This window comes from Narcine bancroftii, chromosome 10 (genome assembly GCF_036971445.1).
Source record: "Narcine bancroftii isolate sNarBan1 chromosome 10, sNarBan1.hap1, whole genome shotgun sequence".
In the NCBI taxonomy this organism is placed as follows: domain Eukaryota; kingdom Metazoa; phylum Chordata; class Chondrichthyes; order Torpediniformes; family Narcinidae; genus Narcine; species Narcine bancroftii.
Window position 1 is genome coordinate 103,936,007 of NC_091478.1, and position 25,002 is coordinate 103,961,008.

A 25,002-nucleotide genomic window follows, 5' to 3' on the forward strand; every position below is an offset into this window, starting at 1 on the left:
AACTCAATCAGGGACTCATTTAAGGACTCTGACTTCGCACGTTATTTATCACTGTATTGCACTGTCAGTTTGTTCACATTTCTCTCTCTTGTTCTCTCATCTTCTTCTTGAGTACAGTTTACATTACCGATAAGCATAAATTCTGCCTGCCCCGCAGGTTAAAGAATCTCAAGGTTGTATGTGACAATAGATCTGACATTGTGAAAATGCTCCATCCCCACTTCCTGCACTTTCTCCGATGTCCTCTAGTTTATCTTTGTGTCTATACAATCCCCCTTACAAATTACCATGTGTTTGCATCCATTCTTTTAAAAGAGATTTGCTGGAACTCCAAGTACATTAAAGCAACTTTGTTTTCAGCGAGACACAGGGGAAGCCACAAGGTAGCACCAACAGGATGAGGGCTTTCGCTGTGAATCACTTAATCTGTGATGAGACGTGGGCAGGGTTTCCAGGATACGAAGCCTGCAGAGACAGGAACTATTGCTCACTGAAGGGAAACAATATCTCTCTGATCTTGCTGGGGCTCAAGTTTCAGGGCTCTCATGAGCATAGGGCATCGGGAATAGGATTGAGTGTTCTGATTAACGAGTAGAAATACATTCAAGCTGCACATAGTTCCCAACGATACAAGCTAACATCTGTACGCTAGAGTGAGAGGGACTGAGACCCCAAAGTATTATTTGATGCAGACAGACTGACATCCAGAAATTCAGCACGTTGTGCAGGAAGTGCGATGGTCCATCTGCATGATACCATGGAGATCCATGACTAGATCATCCACTGCAGCCATGTTGAGAAAGCCGCTATGAGACCATGCCTGGGAATTCTATACCACACTGAGAGCAGACAGAATCACAGTCCCATACCTCATCAGAAAAGTGGAACCTCTGACCATGCTACCCTTCCCCATAGCACTCCACTGGAGCAGCAGCCCAGATTTTTGTCTGCTCATTAGAGGGAGAGCGGACCTTTCAGTCAAGATGCATGGATGTGGTCTAAAGCCCTGAAGGATTTCAATAGGGTAAATGGAGGGAGGCTGCTTGCATTCACACATCGTTCAAGGACCTAGATGATATTTTGGGATATATTTGGCCATGTGGCCTCCAACAAGAGGGTCATTAACATGAGAATACTGCAGTCTATTGCTACCTTTTGAGTTTCTGAAGTTGTCAACGTTTTCACACTGTATAAGGGAACGGAATCGTTGGAATAAACTTTTGCACTGAATTTTTTAAAAAAACACAATTATTATGGAAATCAATTTTGAGGATGTGATTACAAGTTTAAAAGACGATCAAAATTTAATGTAAGAAGACGCAGAAAATCCGGAGGAGAATTTGAAAGCTATTAAAATGTTTAACGTTTCACACTAGGAAATGCAAACAGGAAGATTTCACACACACAGTGTCGTTCACATCCTTAGAAAGTCTCAAAGCACTTTACAGCCAATGAATTATTTTAGAGGTACAATTCTTGATGTAACACAAGTTTTTTAAAAAAATGAGAGACTGCAGACTGTCACTGGCTTGTCTTTTCAGTCAGTGATTCTTTATACACTCTTTCATCTATCCAGCAGAGACAAACCAGAATCAGATGGAGAATCGACCAAGAACCCCGATTTATTCTCACCCCAGACACCGACCGCCTGGCTTGCAATTTCTCACTTTTGCATTCATAACAGCAATGCTGCTCACAACACATTCAAAGCTGCAAAAGGAGTTTGATGCATTCAGATCACCTTGGAATTGGAGAAGGAATATAGTAATTTTAAAATAGGTTCATTAATACCCACCGCAGTCCTGCACTTCCCATGGCAGAATTGGGAACAAATGTCAGGGTGGATTCCCAACTAACGAACCAGTTCCCTTCCTACCTCTCCAAGCACGATGCTGAAGGAAACAAGGAACCATGTCCCACTCTATTGGGCCGGACTTCCTTGTATTATTTTTCGTGGTCCTGACACATTAGCAGTGACGGACCTGATGGGATTTGATTCATAGCAGAAGTGCTAAGGCTCAAATATGGTGAGACTGCACAGGTTGCATGCAAACATAATGGGTGTTTAGCAGAGAAACAAGGTATCAGCCTTCCAACCTTTGGTTCACTAAATGACCTCCCTCCCTCTGTATCATAGCAACCATCAACTTAAAATAATGGGGTTAACATCAGATTATTCACCCCATATTTTCAACTCAACTCAACTGCTCTCCGACACATTAGGGGCAAATTACAATGGCTTATTAACCTTCCAACCCTTATCTCTGGGATCTGGGAGGAAACGAGCACCCAGGAGAAACTTGCAAACCTTAGAACATGCAAACTCCACATGGACAGCACCCAAGGCCAGGACTGAACCCAGGTCACTGAAGCTGAGACACTGAATTAACGTTGGAGTTTCTTTTTGAGTCACGTCCAAGCTGACAAATGGATGATGAGCTTGTCAGACTTTGATGCATAGGGACAGAGGAACCCCAGGTGCATCTGTGCGGGAAGGTAAGGGGGTATGTGGATTGGATGGTTTTCCCGTTGGCCTAACAAGGAAGAGTTTCCCTGATCCAAAGCCCACAACCAGAGTAACACTGTCAATCCTGGTTATTACAGGAGGTAGAGGCCTTCCATCTGGCCCAGTGAAAGCAGTTCCTTGGATCAGAGTAAAAACAGAAATGCTGGAGGAACTCAGCTAGACTTGCAACGTCCATAGGAGGTGAAGATATTTCACCAACATTTCAGGCGCCAGCCCTTTGTCGAAGTATGCATTTTGACGAGGGCCCAGGCCGAAACTTTGGTTATACCTTGACGAAAGGCTCAGGCCCGAAATGTTGGTAATATATCTTTACCTCCAGACCCTGCTGAGTTCCTGCAGCATTTCCGTGTTTTTAACCACAATCAGTGTCTGCAAACTTCTGTTTTTCACTCCTTGGATCAGGGTATTGAGCTCCCAAGAGTCTGAATGGAAAGGTGGAATTTGCTCTCCTTGGAGCTGACCATTGGCAGGAGGTTCGTTAGTTGTGTCTTGAAGAATTCAGCTGGGGTAAATTATGGGAGGTTGGCTCCCAATCACAAATGTTGCACGATCAGGGTGCGCAGGTATTACAAAGCATAGGATGGAGAAAGCTCTCTCGCCCGTCATTCCCATTCTGTGTCTCACCGCTTACGACAGGGGCAGTGAAGGTATCAGGGCCAAAGAGAAATTGGATGGGCACTGAAGAAAGAAAGTGTGGAAAGATCTGGGGAAGAAGCAGGGTTATGGAACCACCAGGCTTGCTCCACCAAGTCCCAAGCGGCTATTGCCCTCTTCACCATAGCAAATTCGTGATTATCTGTCGGTGAACCGCTTAGGAATTTTAAACAATTCAATTACAACAGTGCGGTAGAGCCAATTGTGTCCCTGTGTGAGGATCATGTGGTTGAGAGTTGAAGCTGAACAAAAGCTTCACCTTGCTTGAACCTTCTATGACGAAAGATACTGCTGCAGCTTCTCACCTGCCTTCCTGGCTGATACCCAGCAGCAAATCTGCTCCCGCCACATTTATTTAAGACTTGGCAGAAATAACTATCTTCAGTCCCCTCCTGGATGGGGCAAAAATCATCTCTCAAAACTTACAAATGACCAGAATTGGGGAAAATCATGAATAAATTAATATATTTTATGAAATACTACCGGTGAGACCACGAGTTAAGGATGGGCACTGATGAGAGATCACCTCAACCAATAACATTTTAAATGCATTGGCATCCTTCCCGATTCTGACAAGGGGTCTTTGACCTGAAACATAAGCCCCTTTTCCACTGGGGAAAAGAGAAAGAAAACTGTCAGTACGCCAGCATCAAACATCGGGGATTAACCATCTCAACCCCTACTCATATCCCAGGCAATGCCAGCATGCTGATAAAACCAGTGGAGAAAAGACAGCAGAAAGCCACCCATTTCCTGTTGAAGGTAAAATGCTCCAATCCCTGGGGATGAGTTGTGTCCCAGTGGAAACGGCACAAAGGGCTTCCTATCCCAGGACACTGGGACGCCAGTGTTCTCAACCCATGGAAGCTGCCTGACCTGCTGAGTATTTCAAGCATTTCTTGCTTTATTTTAGATTCCCTGTGCCTCCAGTTTTTATTTTCAATTCAGTTAAAAGGCTTGGTGACCAAACCTCTTTGCCCCCGTACTGGGAAGTTAGCCAGTTAAGAGTTCAAATTTCCATCCAGCTTTCAATGTTTTGATTTCATTCTGAATGCTTTTTAAATACCCCCATATCTTTTCTCAATGGCCTTAATAATCAACAGCAAAGCTCAAAGTAGTTGTGTACACCAGATTAACATGTCAACTGCAAATGTCAACAGCTCATTCATCTAAGGGCCCTTCATGGCCATGAGAGACGAAATGATCGTTTGATGTGCATGCCTGATTTCAACAAGGAGAGTATGGTAATCACCTCAAAGGCTATTCTCTGCAGCCACACCTTCCCCACCAACTGGCAAGTGTCCCCGGTCACGGAGCAGGGCACCCATTGCAAAGGACTTGGCCTGGTCCCCAGTAACAGGGGCATTTTACCAAAAGTCCACTTCCTTCTGATTCCTTAGCAACAATCTGGTGCCCTGTTCCAAACGGATGTCTGAATAATGAACTTGAAGACCGTCACAGAAAAGTTAATATTGAAGGGTACCCAATGGAGATTGAGTAAACAGGGGAAGGAGGAAGTCAACACTGATAAATGCAACACGGAATTTCCCAGCCACATCTGTAACTGAGGCAAACAGGTTTCAAGAGAAGGTTAACAAAATACGAGGGGCAAATGCTGATGGAATTGAGCAGTAAATGGTCCATTCTGTGTTTTTCTTTTTAATAAAAGAAGCATTTGCAAATGGTGGTTTCTGTGAGCACCTCGCCAGTCTCCAAACCTTCGCTGTAAACCAAAGTGAAGGCATCTTAGTAGTCCTGTGACTGAGTTCTCTCCCCAGGCTGCAGGTTGGTACAGAGTTTGTGCATCTCATTCAGTGATTTTGTGAGGAAAGTCCCAATTGTGTTAATCTCCATTAGGGTGAGGTTGTCCAGCTAGAGACAAAGGAGGGAAATAGAGAGGGTGTGAACATTGATTTAAAAACTCTCAACAAACCATTTCAAACCACAAAAAGCCAGCGATGCCAATGTTTTACAAAAGTCGTTAGCACACAGGTGCTCAGAATCATTCAATGGCCACTTCAGGATGAAATGGAGATTCCTGAATTTTCATCAGCTGTTCTTTCCATTTAGTTTTACTTCAGTGCCCTTAAACATCACCTGCTCATTGTGTCAAACAAGAAAAGGCAGAAGTCACATGAGGGCTTGCTTGTAGTTCAAGAATCCTACATCAGAACAAAGTCACAACGTCAAGGACGAGGCTCTTCCAGCGCAAGGCCAAATGTCCTGCCCAAGGAAGAGATGGAAACCCGTGCACGGCTCTTTCCAAAGCACCACACTGATAGGGCGCGTGAAGCAGCTCCATCATTCCAAGCACCAGGGAGTCAGGGAGCAAAGGGAGGGAGTGTTTTGGGACAACCAAGATTACACTCTGAACTTTGTTACCCCATGACCATTTACCCTCTCTCGAGTGGTGGGGAGCTGCTTTCTTATCATAGTCCTCCCGGTGGATGTGCCCCCATGGGCCTGATAAATTTGGAGGGTTGCAGTATCAGTTCAGTGACGGTGATGGAACGCTGGCACAATTGCCAGCTTTCTCCTTTGGATTGGACACCACTGCTGCACCAGGTTATCAGAAGTTCCTTCCGGCCCATGGAACCCATGCCTCTCAATTCACCTACTGACCCACAGGAAGCAGTTGAGGTCGGTTCCTTGTCAATATTTAAGAGTAGGTTAGATTTGTCCCTTGTGGCTAAGGGGATCGGGGGGTATGGGGAGAAGGCAGGAACTGGGCACTGATCAGCCATGATCAAAATTCATTAAAAGTGATATCACGTTGGATGCATTTTCCCTCCTTTTCTGGGGGCACTGTGTCCCACGGTGCTTCAAGGCTTTAAATATCCAAGCCTGTTCTATTCAAACCATGAGAATGTCAGGGACGACCACCAAACCCTAACCCTTTGCATGCCCACTGTTACTGAATACGCATCAGAGGCTGTAATCAATGTTCTTCTTTCCCCCATCCCTTAGAGTCCTCAACTCTGCCGCTGCTTGCACTCCAATCACTTTCTCAACCTCTTCCGCTCCTTCCATTCTACTCATCCAATAAGTGAGCACAGGATCAGGCATATCGGCTTCATCTGTACAATAAACTTGGTTCGGCGATGATGCCGACAGCAGCAATACAACTTGTGAATTGTACAGAACGTCCTCCACCTCTGTGCAGAACCTGCTTAAAACCAACTTGCTGGCTCCCCCTCCAGGCTGCCAACCAAATAACTGCAGAAGAATTCCAGCTGGGAAAAATTACAACTGGGCCAGTTATTTTAATAACCATTATTTGCACAGGATGCAACGTTTATGTGCAACTCATTGTTCCACTCCAAAGTAGGGTTTGAGGGCACACATCCCTGCCGATCACCAGCCTTCCCGGCATTTTCTACTGAATGCACAAAAGGACCCATCAGTGCTGAAGACCATGATTGCATCTGGCCATTAAACACCGTCTCCCTCTGTCCTTTGTACAACATCTCTTTGCACAAATAGAAGCATACTCAAATCACGTCACCTTTGTTTAAAATGACTATATGAGACACAGCATCTCCCTTTGCTGTTCATCTGCCCCTGCCTTGGGCTCAGTGGCAATACTTCTGGTGCCTCCATCTCATTCAGATGAAAATGGAGGCTTTTCTGATGGCTGTTGTCAAATTGCTGCCATTCACCAGGGGTTAATTCAAAATGGGGATTTGCAGATTTTCTCTGAATGGCTATCGATTGGAAGAGACGTAAAGTATATGTTCCTGTGCACATTCGTACATGTCAGGATTCCAAGTTGGTTTCGCCCCCCCCCCCGCCCCCACCCAAGTTCCCTCCTTCCACAGGGAGGTGAAGGTAGTCACTGTGCACAATAAACTGGGTGTGACCAAAATGATCAAACAGAGTCTGGGGCTGCCTCTAGTCTCATGGCTCGAAAGTGACTAGAGGGGTACCAGGTATCAGAACCGGGATGCAAGAGGGCATCGAAGACACTGATTGTGCCGGAGGTTTGGATCTGGAGCTCGGGCAGCTGGTGATTTGGACTGAAGGCTGTGCGGCTGAGGGGGTTGCAGGAGGGCTGGAGGCGAATCCATGCACACTTAGTGACTCTGAAGGGACTCTCTTTTGCTTCTTTCTCTCACTCTAGGGACACAGGGCAATTTCTGCTGATAGCGAATCTTTCTGCCTTATGGCAGACTAAAGTAAATTCTGTGTTATAAACCCCTGTTTTACTACATGACAGTAAAGGAATCTTGATTTTAAATGACTGGTATTAATGTGGGGGACTCATGTCCACAATACAACATCTCTTTCAACAGAGGAACACCAACCTGCAGTGTAAACCCTCTACTACCATTCCTACCAAGTTGTTCTCTGGTCCATTCAATTCCTTTTTAAAAGCTCTGATTCATTTCACCAACAATACAGCCAGGATATAATGACTGTCCTGCCCAAGCAGAGCAATTCCCTCTCACCCCCACCCACGACTCGCATCTTTTCCCAAATGATCGAGTCATTTCCAAGCAGTGGGCATCAGATTTAAATTAGAGCCTCCTACCTTTGCATGTGCCTCCTGCTGCTTCACAAAATTATCCACAGACAGTCGGAGTTTTGCAATCCGCGTATCCCACGTATCCTTGATTAAGGTCCTGATTTCATCAGCTTTGGGAATGTTGTCTGAGGCACTGGAGAGTGAAAACAAACAATGTGGCAATCCTTCACCACCAGGTGGATTCAGAAGTGCAGCACGCTAAGTCTTGGAATGCAGGAGACACTAAATGACCAGAAACTTGAGTACCTGGATCTCTTAGTTCTGACCCAATCAGACAGGATTTTGAGTTTGAGAAACTGACAGGTCAGTAGTGTGAGAGAGAGGGAGGGTGGGGAGAGAGACAGAGAGGGGGGGTGAGGAGAGAGAGGAGAGAGGGAGGGAGGAGAGGGGGCAGGGGAGGGGATGTGAGAGAGAGGGAGGGTGGGGAGAGAGACAGAGGGGGGAGGAGAGCGGGAGGGAGGGAGGAGAGGGGGAAAGGGAGGGGAAGTGTGAGAGAGAGGGAGGGTGGGGAGAGAGACAGAGAGGGGGGGAAGGAGAGAGGGAGGAGAGGGTGTGAGAGAGAGGGAGGGTGGGGAGAGAGACAGAGAGGGGGAAGAGAGAGAGGGGAGAGAGAGAGGGGAGAGAGAGGGGAGAGAGAGAGGGGAGAGAGAGAGGGGAGAGAGAGAGGGGAGAGAGAGAGGGGAGAGAGAGAGGGGAGAGAGAGAGGGGAGAGAGAGAGGGGAGAGAGAGAGGGGAGAGAGAGAGGGGAGAGAGAGAGGGGAGAGAGAGAGGGGAGAGAGAGAGGGGAGAGAGAGAGGGGAGAGAGAGAGGGGAGAGAGAGAGGGGAGAGAGAGAGGGGAGAGAGAGAGGAGAGAGAGAGGGGAGAGAGAGAGGGGAGAGAGAGAGGGGAGAGAGAGAGGGGAGAGAGAGAGGGGAGAGAGAGAGGGGAGAGAGAGAGGGGAGAGAGAGAGGGGAGAGAGAGAGGGGAGAGAGAGAGGGGAGAGAGAGAGGGGAGAGAGAGAGGGGAGAGAGAGAGGGGAGAGAGAGAGGGGAGAGAGAGAGGGGAGAGAGAGAGGGGAGAGAGAGAGGGGAGAGAGAGGGGAGAGAGAGAGGGGAGAGAGAGAGGGGAGAGAGAGAGGGGAGAGAGAGAGGGGAGAGAGAGAGGGGAGAGAGAGAGGGGAGAGAGAGAGGGGAGAGAGAGAGGGGAGAGAGAGAGGGGAGAGAGAGAGGGGAGAGAGAGAGGGAGTGCACATGCATTCAACTCATTTTCTGGTGCCCTCCCCCAGTCCTCCTCTTCCCTGGAGTCTGCAGTCCCTCATGACTGCTGTCAATCAGAGGTGCCGCCATCTTGTGTCCAGACCCCACAGTCGCAGGATTTTAAATAAAACTTTCCACAAATGATACTTGACCTGTCTTTCCAGCATTTTGTTCTTTTTTTTCAGATTTTAAAAATTAGATGATGTTTTCTCTCAGAGTGTGATGAGTACATGGAATGAGCTATAGGGAAAACTGTTGAGGTGGGTATAATAGTGACACATAAAATAACCTGGAGAGGAAATGTTTGGAGGCGCATAGGACAAGGGCAGGCAATTGGGATGATCTTGGATGGACAACCAGGTTTGGATGGCACAGATGAGTTGGGCCAAATGGCCTCTTTCTCTGCTGGATAGCTCTATAATTCCACGTTGTAGTCACACTGATTGCAGCGAGTGAAAGCAACACGGAGTCGAGTAGGGTCCGGATTAAATGTTTTCTGTTTGAATCAGCATGCGCTTGAGAACCTGCTCCCAGCAACCCCACCGCTTTCCGGGGCGGAAGTGAAGTCAGCTTCCGGGCCGAGGTCTGCCTCACGCTCAGAGCCCCCCCGTCGCTGCGAAATCCCCCACGACTGCTGGATCCGGTTCACTTGCCGCGTGGGCGAGCCCCGACCATGTCGCACAGAACAATGCACTCAGACTTACACCCTCAGATCTTCAGTCACTTCCCAAGTTCATGCATGTTGATCAGCGGAACACTGAGTGGCGGGGAAACAAGGAACAAACTGTTTCAAGTTACGCTACAGCACCTTGCGATGCCAACACAGCAGCAGTAGGAACAGCAGAACAACATGCAGCTTGAGTGAACGGGGATGTGGGCCAGAATCTAGATCACCCTTCAAAACCTGGCTCCAATGACAGGTTGGTAGCAAGCTCACTTAGGCCACTCTGTGGGAGTGGAGAGGGACAGATGTAAGGAACAATATGCTACCATTACTGCAACTATTTTAGAAGGAAAACAAACTAAAAATGATGCATCTTGAGTACAGTAAATATTACCGATTTCTGGCAGACTGTGTGCAGTACTCACTGATTCAATAGCAACTTGGTTAGTTCCATGTAGTGAGGGCTGGCCATTGGGGTGAAAGTTTCTTCTTTACGTTCCCTTTCCTTGATTTGCTCAAGTTTGTCTGATGTGTAAAGAAAAAAGAAAATTCACTCAGTAGTTTAATCTCCAAACCTGCTAAAATTTGATTCAAATTTATCTCTTTGCATTCCCGTTGAAAATCACTGGTAGGTCACAGAACACCATTGGTTGGCAGCACACTGCACAGGTTGTTCCAGAGACCAGCAGAAAAACCCAGGCTCACACTTCAGTACAAGTTCACCGAAATGAAACTTCTTTCAGATGAAAGACAATCGAGATTGAAATAAATTGTTTAGCGTCGTGTGTATGGAGGCATAGTTGAAAACTAACATGCTAAACAGGCAAGTCAACCTATGCAGAGTGCAGCAAGAGGTTAGCACCAGGAGCTCCCAGCTCTCTCCTTTTTGGAAAGGGCTGCAACTCCAAAACAAACCTTGATGCAAAACAAAAAAGAGAACATGGAAGGTGCAAAACTTCCTGCAGTTCCCTTTACACCAACATAAAATTATTACACCACAGCTTTCACCATCTTAGCGTTGCAGCAAAACATTTGGAGCCCAGAGGCAACATGTCACCGCTCTTTGGAAGACAGAAAGTTGGATCTGTAACACCACTCATCCACCCACCCCCCACCCTCGACAAAAGAAATGGTGACAGCAACAAAAATTAGATGGATATATTTTCATGTGAACCCTCAGAAATACAGACAATAAAAATAACTCACCTACATCCATCCAATCTGGTGCAATGATTCTGCATTTTTGCCTTTGCTTCAGATTAATAGCAAGCCACAAAGGCACATCGACAGGAAGCCCTGGATTGAAAGGTCCCAAATCCCCCTGGGTAAGATCATCAAAAACACAACAGTAGTTTTTACTGCAACCTCAGTTTAGGCACAAAATTAAATACAATCGGCCGCTGTATTTCACACTCTTGACAATATCTCATTGAATTAGTAAGGAAACACTCTGGAACACTGCAGAAGCCGGATGTAAAACCATACTGAAAGCAATCTTTCTTCAATTCCAATTGGCTAAAAGGCAAGGAAATAAAATTAACAAGTTTAAGTGCTAATGGCGGCTGAGCAAGATTTCACTTCAGAATACCAAACCTGTTCACATGCCTCATAATTTTAATTCTGATCCAAGAGGCAGTTTGCAAGGAATCTGTAGTTTCCCTGTGGCTGTGTAGATCTCCTTCAGGTGCTTAAGTTTCCTGGATGTTACTGAAAATCACCTCCATTGTAGGTGGGCAAGAAAACCAGGGTGGGATTTGAACAAATGGGGCATCTGGGAAACCCACTGCTGTCTGTAAGGAGTTTGTACATTTTCACCGTGTCTTGCATGGGCTTCCTCCAGGTGCTCTGCTTTCCTCCCACCTTTCAATACATGTATAGGTTGTAGGCTAATTGGGGTATTTTGGCGGCACGGGCTCATGGGCCGGAAGGGGCTGTTACCGTGCGGTATGTCTAAATTAAAATTAAAACAGGTTAGAAGAAAATGTGGGAGAGTTGACTGAATGGATTACTCTGAGGGGTTATTATATTCGAAGGGCTGAATGGCCATCTCTGGGTTTAAAAATAAATTTAAAAATGATACAAAAAGAGCCTTAATCAGGAGTCTTGTCAATATCAGGGAGCTATTATAATCAACACGCCAGAGATTATAAGTAAAAACACAAAGCTGGAGAAAGGAAGCAGGTTAAACAGTGTCCTTTATCTTCTTTCTTTTTCTTTGGCTTGGCTTTGCGGACGAAGATTTATGGAGGGGTAATGTCCACGTCAGCTGCAGGCTCGTTTGTGGCTGACAAGTCCGATGCGGGACAGGCAGACACGGTTGCAGCGGTTGCAAGGGAAAATTGGTTGGTTGGGGTTGGGTGTTGGGTTTTTCCTCCTTTGTCTTTTGTCAGTGAGCTAGGCTCCCCGGTCTTCTTCAAAGGAGGTTGCTGCCCGCCGAACTGTGAGGCGCCAAGATGCACGGTTTGAGGCGATATCAGCCCACTGGCGGTGGTCAATGTGTCAGGCACCAAGAGATTTCTTTAGGCAGTCCTTGTACCTCTTCTTTGGTGCACCTCTGTCTCGGTGGCCAGTGGAGAGCTCAGGGACAGTGCGTAAGGCCATGGACAAACTTGAGTGTGGGAGTGTGACACAGAACTAAAACGGTTGGCTGCTGGGAGGTCTCTGTCACTGGTGCGGACAGAGCGACAGTGTTCAGTGAAGCGGCGCCCAGTCTCTCCGACTTAGAGAAGGCCACAAAGGGAGTACCTGATGCAGTAAATCAGTCCCGTGGATACACAAGTTGCTTCACTTTAAAGCCCTGTTTGGGGCCCTGGACTGAGGTGAGGCGTAAGTGTTGCACCTCCTGCAGGCACAGGGAAAGGTGTTGGGGGGGAGATTGGTGGGGTGATTGGTGGGGTGGAATGAGTGCACGAGGAGTCACAGAAGGAGTGGTACCTACGGAAGACCAAGAGGAGAGGAGAGGGGAAGCCACGTTTGTGGAAGAAGGCAGACATTTCAGAGGTTCTGGACTGGAAGACCTCATCTTGGGAACAGATGTGGCGGAGACGGAGAAATTGAAAGAAGGGGATAGAATATTTGCAGGGGACAGGGTGTGAGGAAGTGTAGTCCAGGAAGTTGTGGGGGTTAGTGGGGTACCAGCCTCCGCATCCAACAAATTATCCTCCAGAATTTCCTGCACTTACTACAGGATCCCACCACCAGACACATCTTCCCCTCTCCTCCTCTTTCTGCCTTCCATAGGGACTTCCCCCCTCCATGACTCCCTCATGCACTAATTTCCACCCCCAGAACCTTCCCCTGTGGCCACAGGAGGTGCCTCCCTTCTCCACCTGTCATGTCCTACCTTGCCACCATCCCTCCCCCCTACTCTTTTCGGCATTTTCCCACAACTTGATGAAGGGCCTGAGCCAGAAATGTCAGTTACGTATTTTTAACCTTTGCTATATCAACGATACTGCCAGACCTGATGAGTTTCTCCAGCTTTGTGTTTTAACTTCAACCAGATTTTCAGCTTTTACCCCAGAGATTACAAACCCATTCAATCAGGTATTGCCAAGTTTAATTCAAGTCTGACGTACCAATTCTGAGCACACATTTACAGAAGTCTTGGTCAATTACATATAAACAGCCTTCCAATGAGTGTGTGTGAGTGTGTGTCTGTGAGTGTGTGTCTGTGAGTGTGTGTCTGTGAGTGTGTGTCTGTGAGTGTGTGTCTGTGAGTGTGTGTCTGTGAGTGTGTGTCTGTGAGTGTGTGTCTGTGTGTATACGTGTCTGTGTGTATACGTGTCTGTGTGTATACGTGTCTGTGTGTATACGTGTCTGTGTGTATACTGTCTGTGTATACGTGTTTGTGTATACGTGTTTGTGTATACATGTGTTTGTGTATACATATGTTTGTGTATACATGTGTTTGTGTATATATATATTTGTATATATGTGTTTGTGTATATGTTTGTATATATATGTGTGTGTTTGTGTATATGTATATATATGTGTGTGTATGTATATATATATGTGTGTGTGTATGTATATATATATGTGTGTGTGTATATGTATATATATGTGTGTGTGTGTATATGTATATATATATGTGTGTGTGTGTATATGTATATATATATGTGTGTGTGTGTATATGTATATATATGTGTGTGTGTGTATATGTATATATATATGTGTGTGTGTGTATATGTATATATATATGTGTGTGTGTATATGTATATATATATGTGTGTGTGTATATGTATATATATATGTGTGTGTGTGTATATGTATATATATGTGTGTGTGTATATGTATATATATGTGTGTGTGTATATGTATATATATGTGTGTGTGTATATGTATATATATATGTGTGTGTATATGTATATATATGTGTGTGTGTATATATATATGTGTGTGTGTATATGTATATATATATGTGTGTGTATATGTATATATATGTGTGTATGTATATATATATGTGTGTGTGTATATGTATATATATGTGTGTGTGTGTGTATATGTATATATATATATGTGTGTGTGTATATGTATATATATATATGTGTGTGTGTATATGTATATATATATATATATATGTGTGTGTGTATATGTATATATATATGTGTGTGTGTGTGTTTATATGTTTGCGTGTATTATATTTATATATGTATATGTGTGTATATATATATATATGAAACTTCACCTAAAGATAATGGAGTTTTGCACAATAACATGACATGCCACAACATTTAGTAAAAGGTATTAGAGAGTTGATGAATGCAGCCCAACTGTACACCAACAATTGGCAAATCTCCAGGTTCTGTTTCGGACAATTCCTCCTTTATGGCATTGTTGCAGATCACGTTTAGTGAAAACAAAGACCTGTGTGTGTGTTTCGTTCTGGAATTAAAATGCCCAACAGTTCTGGCCACATTCACAGAGCAGCAGCCCCCGTCTGAGTTCGAACGAACAGCCCCCCGGGAAGCGCAGCGCAGACTCACGGTGATTAAGTAGATTTTATCCAGGCTAAAGTTGGGTATGACGGTGACGAGCTGCTTCTCCGCCAGGAACTCCACTTCCAGCGGCTCCATCGCCCTCCGGAGCTACCCGCGTCCAGCCCGGACCCTCCGATCCCAGCCGCCGGCACTTGCAACACTTTCCCGCGCGAATCAGCCCGACTCTGCCCGCCCATTGGTTACGGAGCGCGCCTACCCCGCGCCGAGCCCCACCCTCTGGTCCCCACGCCACGCCCACCACGTCTTGTCGCAAGTTGCCGACTCCTTAAAGCAACAGAGACGTGGCGGGAAAACTATTCCCACTTCCTTTCCTTTAAATTACAGCGTCTTTGCTTAGCTCCACACTGGATCTGGATTAGATCGGATTCATGTTTATTGTCAGAGTACGTACATGACATCACATACAGCCCTGAGATTCCTTTTCCCTGCGGGCGCAGTCGAATTACCCCTAATTGGTAGTGCAAAAAAATAAACTGTACACTGCGTAAACCTATAAACAACTGTAAACAAAAAATGAATGTAAACAAACTGACTGTGCAATGCAGAGAGAACAAAAAATTCAATAAAGTTCACGAATCCTCAAATGAGTCTCTGATTCGGAGTCGGAAGTTAGAGGGGGGCATTAGCCTGTTAGAGGGGAGATCAGTGGAATGCTCATAAAACCAGTGGTGGGGGGAGGGGGTGCTGTTACCAACATCAACCCCTTTCCGATGTGGACCCCGAGAATGATGAATGACGCCAGACAGTTTGGGGACAGGACTGACAGCGGGCAATGGCCACGTCTGTATTGGGGGAGCAGCACCTCCCTTGGGGGTTGGGGGGAATGCCCCTCTTTGGCACCAACCCTGCCCTGATTGAGTTTGTGGTTGAGGAGTCTGATGGAGGAGGGGTAGCAGCTGTCCCTGAACCTGGTGGTGCGAGCCTTGTGGCACCTATACCTCGATGATCCTGGTGCAGCTTGTGTGGACACATTACCATGTCTCCAAGATATTCCAAACCTCCAAGGTATTACTTCATTTCTAGTCCTTTGAAGCAATGTGACCGAGTCTGCATCCAGTATAACGTATTCCATTGGTAATTATGAATTTCGGTAGATATGCACATTATAGAATGCCTATCCACAATAAACTCATCACATCAAATTATAAGAAATTTTCTTTCCATTGAAGGTTCTGAGGAAATGGAATTTACTATTCCATGGAACAGTTGAAAGAACAGTATGTGCATTTATCGGGAAACTGCATAAATATGTTGAGGAAAAGGAATTTGTAGATCTCGCTGATTGGATTAGATGAATTTCAGCTGTATCTTGATTAGGGTCCTTGTCTCTGAGACCAGCAATTTAATTTTAAAGATAAGAAACAATTTCTTGCGTAACAGGTCACTGCGATTCTGAGTGGCTACAGCAGTATGGGAGGGTTTTAAACTGAAGCCCAGATTCACTCTCAGAAATCTGCAAAGGCGAGCGGGTGATTATTCCCTGGATTAGATAGAACCAGGTGCCAAGCTGAGAACTAGGGGCACAACACCCCAACTATAATCATGGTCACACGTCATAGAGTCATGGAGCTATGCAACATGGAAACAACCCTTTCCACTCAGCTCGTCCATGTCAACCAAGTTGTTTACCTGAGCTAGACGCATTTGCTTTCATTTGGCCCATAGCCCTCTAAACCAAAGGTGGCCAAACTGTGGCTCATGAACCCAATGCAGCTCATGGAAATATATTAGATGGAGGAGATACCTACACTCCCGAAGCCGCCCTGGGGACCCTCCAAATCCCCACAGCCAGACCAGGGGGGTCTCGGGATGGTCACAGCGTGGGCTACGTGACAAGGAGAGGGATAAGGGAGTGGGCACTGGAGGAATGGCCCCTGCAGAGGAGCAGAGTGAGCAGTTCATACTGGAGTCGGGTTCTCCTCGCTCGGGCTGGGCCCCACTGCAGCAGAGCATGGGATATGCGGTAGGAGGTTCAGGCAAATTTGAGGGTCCTCTGCAGTGTGCAATCTCAGAGTGTTCAAGAAGTGGGCTAGGCCAGGAGAGCTCCAACGAGGCATAGCCTGCCCCAGAAGCAGGTATCTGTCCAGGTAGTCTGGCAAAGGGGAAGCAAGATGAGGGAGATGGGGAGGAGAGGCTGGAGGGAGTCTCCAATGAGGACCTCATCCAGGCACCAAGCCAGGACACAGCTGGAGCTGGCAGCAGCAGGGAAGATCCTGTCAGTGGCCACATGCAAGCACTGGCCCCACCAAACGGAGATCAGCACCAGGCAGAGCAGAGGTTAGACAGCTCCTTAACCCAGCCACTGCTCCCAGCAGCCGCACGCTCCATCCCACTGGCGACTGAGAAGAAGGAATCGGAGGGTTGGATGTGGGAGAGTTGTGGGCCCCCTAGCCTCGCCCTGCCGCAGAAGGCAGCTGCGCATTGGATTGCTTCCTGCGTCGTGAGCTCGGCCGTGAATGCTGCAATGGTGCAGGTATCTGCAGAGACCAGTGTCAGCAGCGTCCTTCGAAGAGAACACATCAGAAACGGGAGCAGGAGTCAACCATCCAGCCCATAGAGCTTGCTCCTGCATTCAGAGAGATCCCACTGATCTGGCCCTGCTCCCAGCTCCTCCTTTCTCCCATCACCCTCAATTCCCATCCATGGCAAATATCTACCTTACTGTATCTTAAATATATTGAAATGAGGCAGCCTCTATTGCTTCCTTGGGCAGAGATTTCCACAGAAAATCAGCCAGGATTTTGAAAATACTTGGTATGTGTAGGTGTACTTTTTGATTATTGAAACTAGTAGAAATTTTCAATTTAAAAACTATATACATGAATAAATATTATTACCTACATATATTTCTTTATTTTATATAAAATTTTGTAATAATATATGCATGCAAGAGTAAAAACATGTGTAATATTTTTTCATGTCTTGCAGCTCTCCAGCATCTGAAGTTTATGTTAAGCAAGTTTGGCCACCCCTGCTCTAAACCTTTCCTATCAATATACCTGTGTAAATGCCTCTTGAATATTGGAATTATATCCAACTCCAGCACTTCCTATAGCAGGTTGTTCCATGTAAATGCAACCCTCTACGTGAAATAGTTGCCTCTCAAGCTCCTTTTAAAAATTTTCAGCCTTGCTTTATTTAACCCTATGCCCCCCCCCCCCCCCCCAGTCTTAGATTCCCCAATCCTGGGGGAAAGACTGAGAAGTGAACAGCACTACACCCCCCAAGCCAGCAGTATGATGCAGTCGTGAGAGAGGGCTTTATCACCCTTGTCTACAGGCATGGGGGTGGGGGAGGGGAGAGAGAAGAGGTGAGAGATTGGCAAGCATCTCACTGCTTATTGTGGATTACGAATTGCTGTCCAAAGCCATCACCAGTATAGTCTTAGGACTGGTGATTCATCTGGACCACACCTGCACTTGTCAGAGGAACCTCTGACTGTCTTGTGTGTATGAGAAACGTGATCACCCATATGAAGAGCAGAAGTATTGTGGGCTTCTTTCTCGATCAGGTCTGGCCACCCGGAAAGTTTGGGGAATGTGTTTCAGAGGAACCGGGGCAAAAATTGGTTGGAGCCAATAGGTGATGTGAGGCAGAAGTTGGGAACATGGGGTACCACTCCCCTTGATGGTGGGAAAGAACATGGTCAGCAGGTAGAAAGTGCTCTCATTGTTGCTGGAGTGACCCCACACCCATCTGGGGTGATGTTCATAGGTACACGATGTACAAGCTTACAGAGAAAGAGTGTCCCCAACATAGCCCTCATCCCGATGACTACCTTTGTGTGTGGCTGTATCAACCCATGCAGAGATCCATGTGCACAGATTTCCATTATCTCTACAACAATGTGCATACATTAATAACCAATTTCTTGTGCTGTCCTGTCCTGTCCTGTGACACTCAATAGTTTGTACACCTCTGCCTTGAGGGTGATGCATCCTTCATATTAACATGCAAGGCGGATCTCACCTGCTTGTTTCCTTGCTGCAAGACCAGGTAAACTCAAGTCATCGAGCTTCCCAGAACAGAAATGCACCCTTTCACCCACTGTCTCTGTGCCAACCTTTTTGATCATTTATCTGTCACGTGGAAAGTTCAAACACTGATGTCCAGATGGATAGGGATGAAGTTGGTTGACATTTCAGAAATTGGCAAAGAGGAAATGGAAGAGGGCAGAGAGAAAAATAATTTCTTTTCTAGCCAGGGTTTAGTGACGGAGAATTTGACATCAGTTCCTGGGGAAAGGAGAATGGACATGTGAGGAAAAATAATTATTAAGCCATGGATATAGAGAGGAGGGAGGGGCTGGGATAGGGCACAAAGAGCATACACAGGATTAATGGGGAACATTATTTTAATTTTTAAATTGAAAAATTTTATTTACAGCATGGTAAAAGACGAATCCAGCCATTTCATCCCATGCCACCCAATGACCCCCAAATTAACCTGCAAACCCTTACGTTTTGAAAGGTGGGAAGAAACTGAAGCACCCTGGAAAAATCTATGCAGACACAGGGAGAAAATGTGTAAACTCCTTACAGACAGCGACAAATTTGAACCCAGATTGCTGGCGCTGTGATAACATTGTGCTAACCACTACACTAACCATGCTTCTGTCCCATAGAAAGGCTCGATTCTGGGATTTATACCTCGGGAAGTGTCAGAGCATGAAACACTGAGCAAGTTTGCATGAGAGTTTGACACTTTGGTGCAGGAAATACAATTGAATCATGGAAGATGAACAAAAGACACTACCTTACCTTTCATGCACAGCTATTTTTATTTATTTTTATATATTATTGTTGTAAGATGTGATAAATTTGAGGGGCACTGGACTCTCTGCTTTACGGTTGACAAAAGTTAAGAATTTCATGTCTGTTACATTCCAAATGTAGCATTACGTTTCAACAGTGGAACCTTGACCTTTATAACGTAAATGTTTGCACTGATACAAACTGTTTTTTTTTATACTGCCACAAAAATTTCGTGTCTTGCTCATGACAAATAATTTCTGAATTCATAGTAAAATGTGGATCATCATGGAGTTGACCAAAGAACCTTTAGATGTTAATGTCATTCTCCAGTTTTTTATTTCTTTTCTTTTTTATATATATTTTAATTGAGTTTAACATAATAAGTAGACATAATAAATGGCAATTACATAGTGGATCAATTGTACACAAGCAAATATGTAGCAAAGGGAAAAATGAATAAGTAATAAAATATGCACGTCTATATTAATAGTTGCTTGTAATAACTCCATCTAGTAATAAACTTAATGAATGCAACTATGTCAGACCCATTATTAGACTGTTATATTAAAATGATAAGGATAAATTATGGTGGATTAATAGCATGTATTTATAATAATTTACTGGACTTAAATTTGGTCCCAATGGCTGGGATCAAAATAGATTGGGAAAGAACCTTGAATATAATATTTTCAGATGAAAGATCAGTTCTCTACTCTCAGCTTGATTGACGATTCCTCACTTGGTGCAAGACATTGTAAGGTGGTGCACAGAACTCATATGTCTAAACTTAAATTATCCAGGTTTTTTTGCAGGCATTGATCCTTTTTTGTGAGAAATGTTAAAAATTTTGAAGCCTCTCTGATTCATATGTTCTGGAAATGCCCAAATTGAGAGAGATTCAGGAAAGAGATTTTTTTTTCAAACTCTATCAACAATTTTCAAGATTAATTTGGAACCCGGTCTGTTAATTGCTCAGTTTGTTTTTTCTCATGACTCAGATGAACCTCTATCAGCATCTCAAGAAAAAGTCAGATTTTACTACTTTGATTACCAGACAAGCTATTTCAATGAAAGAGAAAGAAGATTCATCCCTTACTCATTCTTTCTTCTTTGGCTTGGCTTCGCGGACGAAGATTTATGGAGGGGGTAAAAAGTCCACGTCAGCTGCAGGCTCGTTTGTGGCTGACCAGTCCGATGCGGGACAGGCAGACACGATTGCAGCGGTTGCAAGGGAAAATTGGTTGGTTGGGGTTGGGTGTTGGGTTTTTCCTCCTTTGCCTTTTGTCAGTGAGGTGGGCTCTGCGGTCTTCTTCAAAGGAGGCTGCTGCCCGCCAAACTGTGAGGCGCCAAGATGCACGGTTTGAGGCGTTATCAGCCCACTGGCGGTGGTCAATGTGGCAGGCACCAAGAGATTTCTTTAGGCAGTCCTTGTACCTTTTCTTTGGTGCACCTCTGTCACGGTGGCCAGTGGAGAGCTCGCCATATAATACGATCTTGGGAAGGCGATGGTCCTCCATTCTGGAGACGTGACCCATCCAGCGCAGCTGGATCTTCAGCAGCGTGGACTCGATGCTGTCGACCTCTGCCATCTCGAGTACCTCGACGTTAGGGGTGTGAGCGCTCCAATGGATGTTGAGGATGGAGCGGAGACAACGCTGGTGGAAGCGTTCTAGGAGCCGTAGGTGGTGCCGGTAGAGGACCCATGATTCGGAGCCGAACAGGAGTGTGGGTATGACAACGGCTCTGTATACGCTTATCTTTGTGAGGAAAGGGCTTTGGCAAATACTAGAGCGCATCGGATGTCCCCCAAAGTTCCTCAACATGATTATCCAACTGCACGAAAACCAACAAGGTCGGGTCAGATACAGCAATGAGCTCTCTGAACCCTTCTCCATTAACAATGGCGTGAAGCAAGGCTGTGTTCTCGCACCAACCCTCTTTTCAATCTTCTTCAGCATGATGCTGAACCAAGCCATGAAAGACCCCAACAATGAAGACGCTGTTTACATCCGGTACCGCACGGATGGCAGTCTCTTCAATCTGAGGCGCCTGCAAGCTCACACCAAGACACAAGAGAAACTTGTCCGTGAACTACTCTTTGCAGATGATGCCGCTTTAGTTGCCCATTCAGAGCCAGCTCTTCAGCGCTTGACGTCCTGCTTTGCGGAAACTGCCAAAATGTTTGGCCTGGAAGTCAGCCTGAAGAAAACTGAGGTCCTCCATCAGCCAGCTCCCCACCATGACTACCAGCCCCCCCACATCTCCATCGGGCACACAAAACTCAAAACGGTCAACCAGTTTACCTATCTCGGCTGCACCATTTCATCAGATGCAAGGATCGACAATGAGATAGACAACAGACTCGCCAAGGCAAATAGCGCCTTTGGAAGACTACACAAAAGAGTCTGGAAAAACAACCAACTGAAAAACCTCACAAAGATAAGCGTATCCCTTACTCATATACAGTGGTTATATGATGTAATGTCCTATTTAATTTTGGAGAAAATCAGATATAATATTAAAGATAAAAAGTTTACATTTATGAAATTATGGGGCCCATTCTGAGAATTTTTTTTTATAATCGGAAAAGTTCACTAAGTATTATACGTTCCAGTAATTCTTCGTCTGTTTTCTGGGGGTCTCCAGTAATTCCACATCATTATTGGTTTATTTTTCTTCCAAACAAAGAGGTAACTTTGATTAGAGGGAGGCGATTAGATTCGTTTAGTTCAGACCTTTATCCATTTTTTCATCTCTATTAGTTTGTCTTTAATAACTATCACTTTTCCCCACATGTTCATTCCCATCAAGATCAGATTTCACTCAGCTCACTACTAAATACAAAAAAATGAAATAAATAGTTAAGAGTCAATTATCTCAATAAATTCATCTGAATTTGTTCCGCTCCTCTCCTACCTGTCCAATTTCAACTGGCTGTATACCTGGAAAATTGACATTTCTGTCCATATATAATTTACATTATTTTGTTGAGCATGTTAATGAATTCATGAAACTCCATTTCCTCTTCAGCTGATCATTCTGGAGACAACCCCAGAGACAACAATTCATAGTGGGCTCTCAACCACACCCAAGTGCTGAACACTGTTCTGGAAACTGAAACACAAACAGATTATTCAAAAAATATTCTGCTGATCAGGGGATGATGTGAGGGGCAGCTAATTTCCCCCTCCCCCACACAGGGTGGTGTATATATGGAATGAGCTGCCAGAGGAGGTGGTAGAGGTGGGTATAGTTACCATTGTTTGGACATGTACATGGGTAGGAAAGGTTTAGAGGGATATGAACCAAATGCAAGCAAATTTAGTCAACATGGGGCAAGGAACGTTTTCCATACAGCACATTTTGCCTGGGGCGACCATAACAGATACCAGAAGACATTTGTTTAAGGTGAATGGAGGAAAGTTCAGGGAAAATATCAGAGGTTGTTTTTTTTTACACTTGAGTTAAGGGTGCCTGGAATGCGTTGCTGGGGGTAGTGGTGGAAGCTGGCACAATGGGGACATTTAAAAGGCTTTTAGATAGGCACATAGATGAAAAAAAAAATAGGGAGTTGTGGACTTTGTGAGAGGGAAAAGTTAGATTGTTATGGAGTAGGTTTAAATAGGTCAGCACAACATCATGGGCTGTGCTCTAATATTCCAAATTATGTAACTTCAAGATCAGGCAGCGTCTGTTAGAAAAGTAACAAACTATAATTTCACTACTTGATGACACTCTGGACTGAATAACCTGCACAGCAGAAGTTAGAAGTAGGAACAGGAGTTGGCCATCCGGCCCATCGAGCCTGTGCCACCATTTATAAGATCATGCTGATCTGATGATAGGCTCATCTCCACCTACCTGCATTTTCCCCATATCCCTCAATTCCCCTACTATGTAAAAATCTATCCATGTCTTAAATATATTTATTGTGGTCGCCTCCACTGCTTCAATGGGCAGAATATTCCATATATTCACCAATTTCCTGTAAAAGCAGTTCTTCCTCATCTCTGTCCTAAATCTTCCCTGTACCTGAATTTTGAGACTATGTCCCTATAATGCGCATCGAGGCCATTTTTAAGGCACTTAAGACACCTGGCTTTTCTTGCTGGGCACTGGGACCTGCTGTGCTTGTTCCTCCCGCAGAAATAACACTTTGGGGTTGCAACGGGCAGCATAGCGGCAGTAGTAGGGTAGAGGGTGGGCATTCTACTTACATCAGAGTGTGGGGTCCAGCCCCGAGAGTACATGTCCATACTTAAGACCGCAGCCTCCATCATCTCTGCGATCCAGATCACGTCCTCCAGGTTTTCTCCCCCGTGCTCTAGCAGGCGATGCCTCACCTCATTCGATTGAACTCTGGCCACATAGGCATCCCGAATCAGATCGTCTGTGGTCTCTGCAGCAGTTCTGTCTGTGCAGGCACAGTCCCTGCCCATTGCCCTTAGTGTCTGAATAAAAGCTTTACAGGACTCACCGGGCTGTTGCCTCCTTGTGACAAGTTTGTACTGAGCATAGACTCTGTTCACCGGTCGCTCGTAGAGCCCTTTCACCATTTTCATGGCTGCAGTGTAAGTGGTCGCGACCTGGACACTCTGGTAGACTCTTGGGGACACCATAGTCATCAATATTAGTAGTCGATGGTTGTCCTCTACCACGGCAGGATCAGAGAGCTGTAAGTATGTTTCAAAGCATCTCACCCAGTGCTTAAAGTCATTCGAGGCTGTAGCTGACTGTGGGTCGATGTCGAGGCGTCCCAGCCGTAGCATACGCTCCATCCCTTCAAAATTTTTAGTTAATTAAATTGTAATGCGTGTCGAAAGAACCAAAGACTTGTTGATCCAAACCAAGGCTTTTATTAACTAAAAGACTGGAGCATATCACAAGTAGGTCGACCAGTCCAGAATGACCTGGTCTGGCTAGGAGCAATCCTTGAAGACCTGCCAGTAGGTGTGGCTACACTCTCAGCCAATCACAGTCATCCTACATGACCATCTGTACATATGTACATATACACATGGGTGATAGAATCTGTACCATCACAGTCCCCTAGTTCTAGTCACACCTGTCGGTGGAAACAACTTACCCAATTCCATTTTATAATAATAATATACCTTTCTATAAGATCCCCCCTCCCCCCCATTCTCCTGAATTCTAGCGAGTCCAGACACAAATGACTCAATCCTCCTCGTAGGCCGACCCAGCTCATCTCTGGAATAAACCTGGACCAAGAAGACCAAAGTATTGCACATGCTGTAAAAATGAAACAAAAGTGCAAAAATGGCAGAGAGAAGAAATCATTTAATGTTAGAATGAATTGAGACGGGCAAATTAGTGTGTTGGTTTTTGTCCCAGCATTTTGTGTTTTTGTTTGTTTAAGCGCTTTGTTGCATGTCCTGACTGAAACACTTGTATTTTTATTTCCCAGTTTTGATGATGGTTCATCAACCTGAAACCTGTTTCTCTCAACAGGTCTGCCTGTTCTGCCAAGTGTATCAAGTGCCTTTAAGTTTTATTTCATTCACGCTCGAATTGCCTTCAACCATCCTTCTTTCAATTACCCAGATCATTGCACTTTAACTACACCCACATCTTTTAGAAATCAAAAAGCACCCTCTTCTTCAATGTCACACACCACGCAT

At 45.3% G+C, this 25,002-nt stretch overlaps 1 protein-coding gene across 1 annotated transcript; it reads right to left on the reverse strand.

The window, feature by feature from the left end:
• Nucleotides 1–1,336: 1,336 nt before the first annotated feature.
• Nucleotides 1,337–14,774, reverse strand: gins2 (GINS complex subunit 2). Its single transcript, XM_069902130.1, has 5 exons — nucleotides 14,592–14,774; nucleotides 10,813–10,927; nucleotides 10,032–10,131; nucleotides 7,713–7,839; nucleotides 1,337–5,053 (listed from the first exon to the last, which is right to left on the reverse strand). Exons 1-5 carry the CDS (start codon nucleotides 14,679–14,681, stop codon nucleotides 4,928–4,930), a joined length of 558 nt encoding a protein of 185 aa, XP_069758231.1. The 5' UTR covers nucleotides 14,682–14,774; the 3' UTR covers nucleotides 1,337–4,927.
• Nucleotides 14,775–25,002: the final 10,228 nt, after the last annotated feature.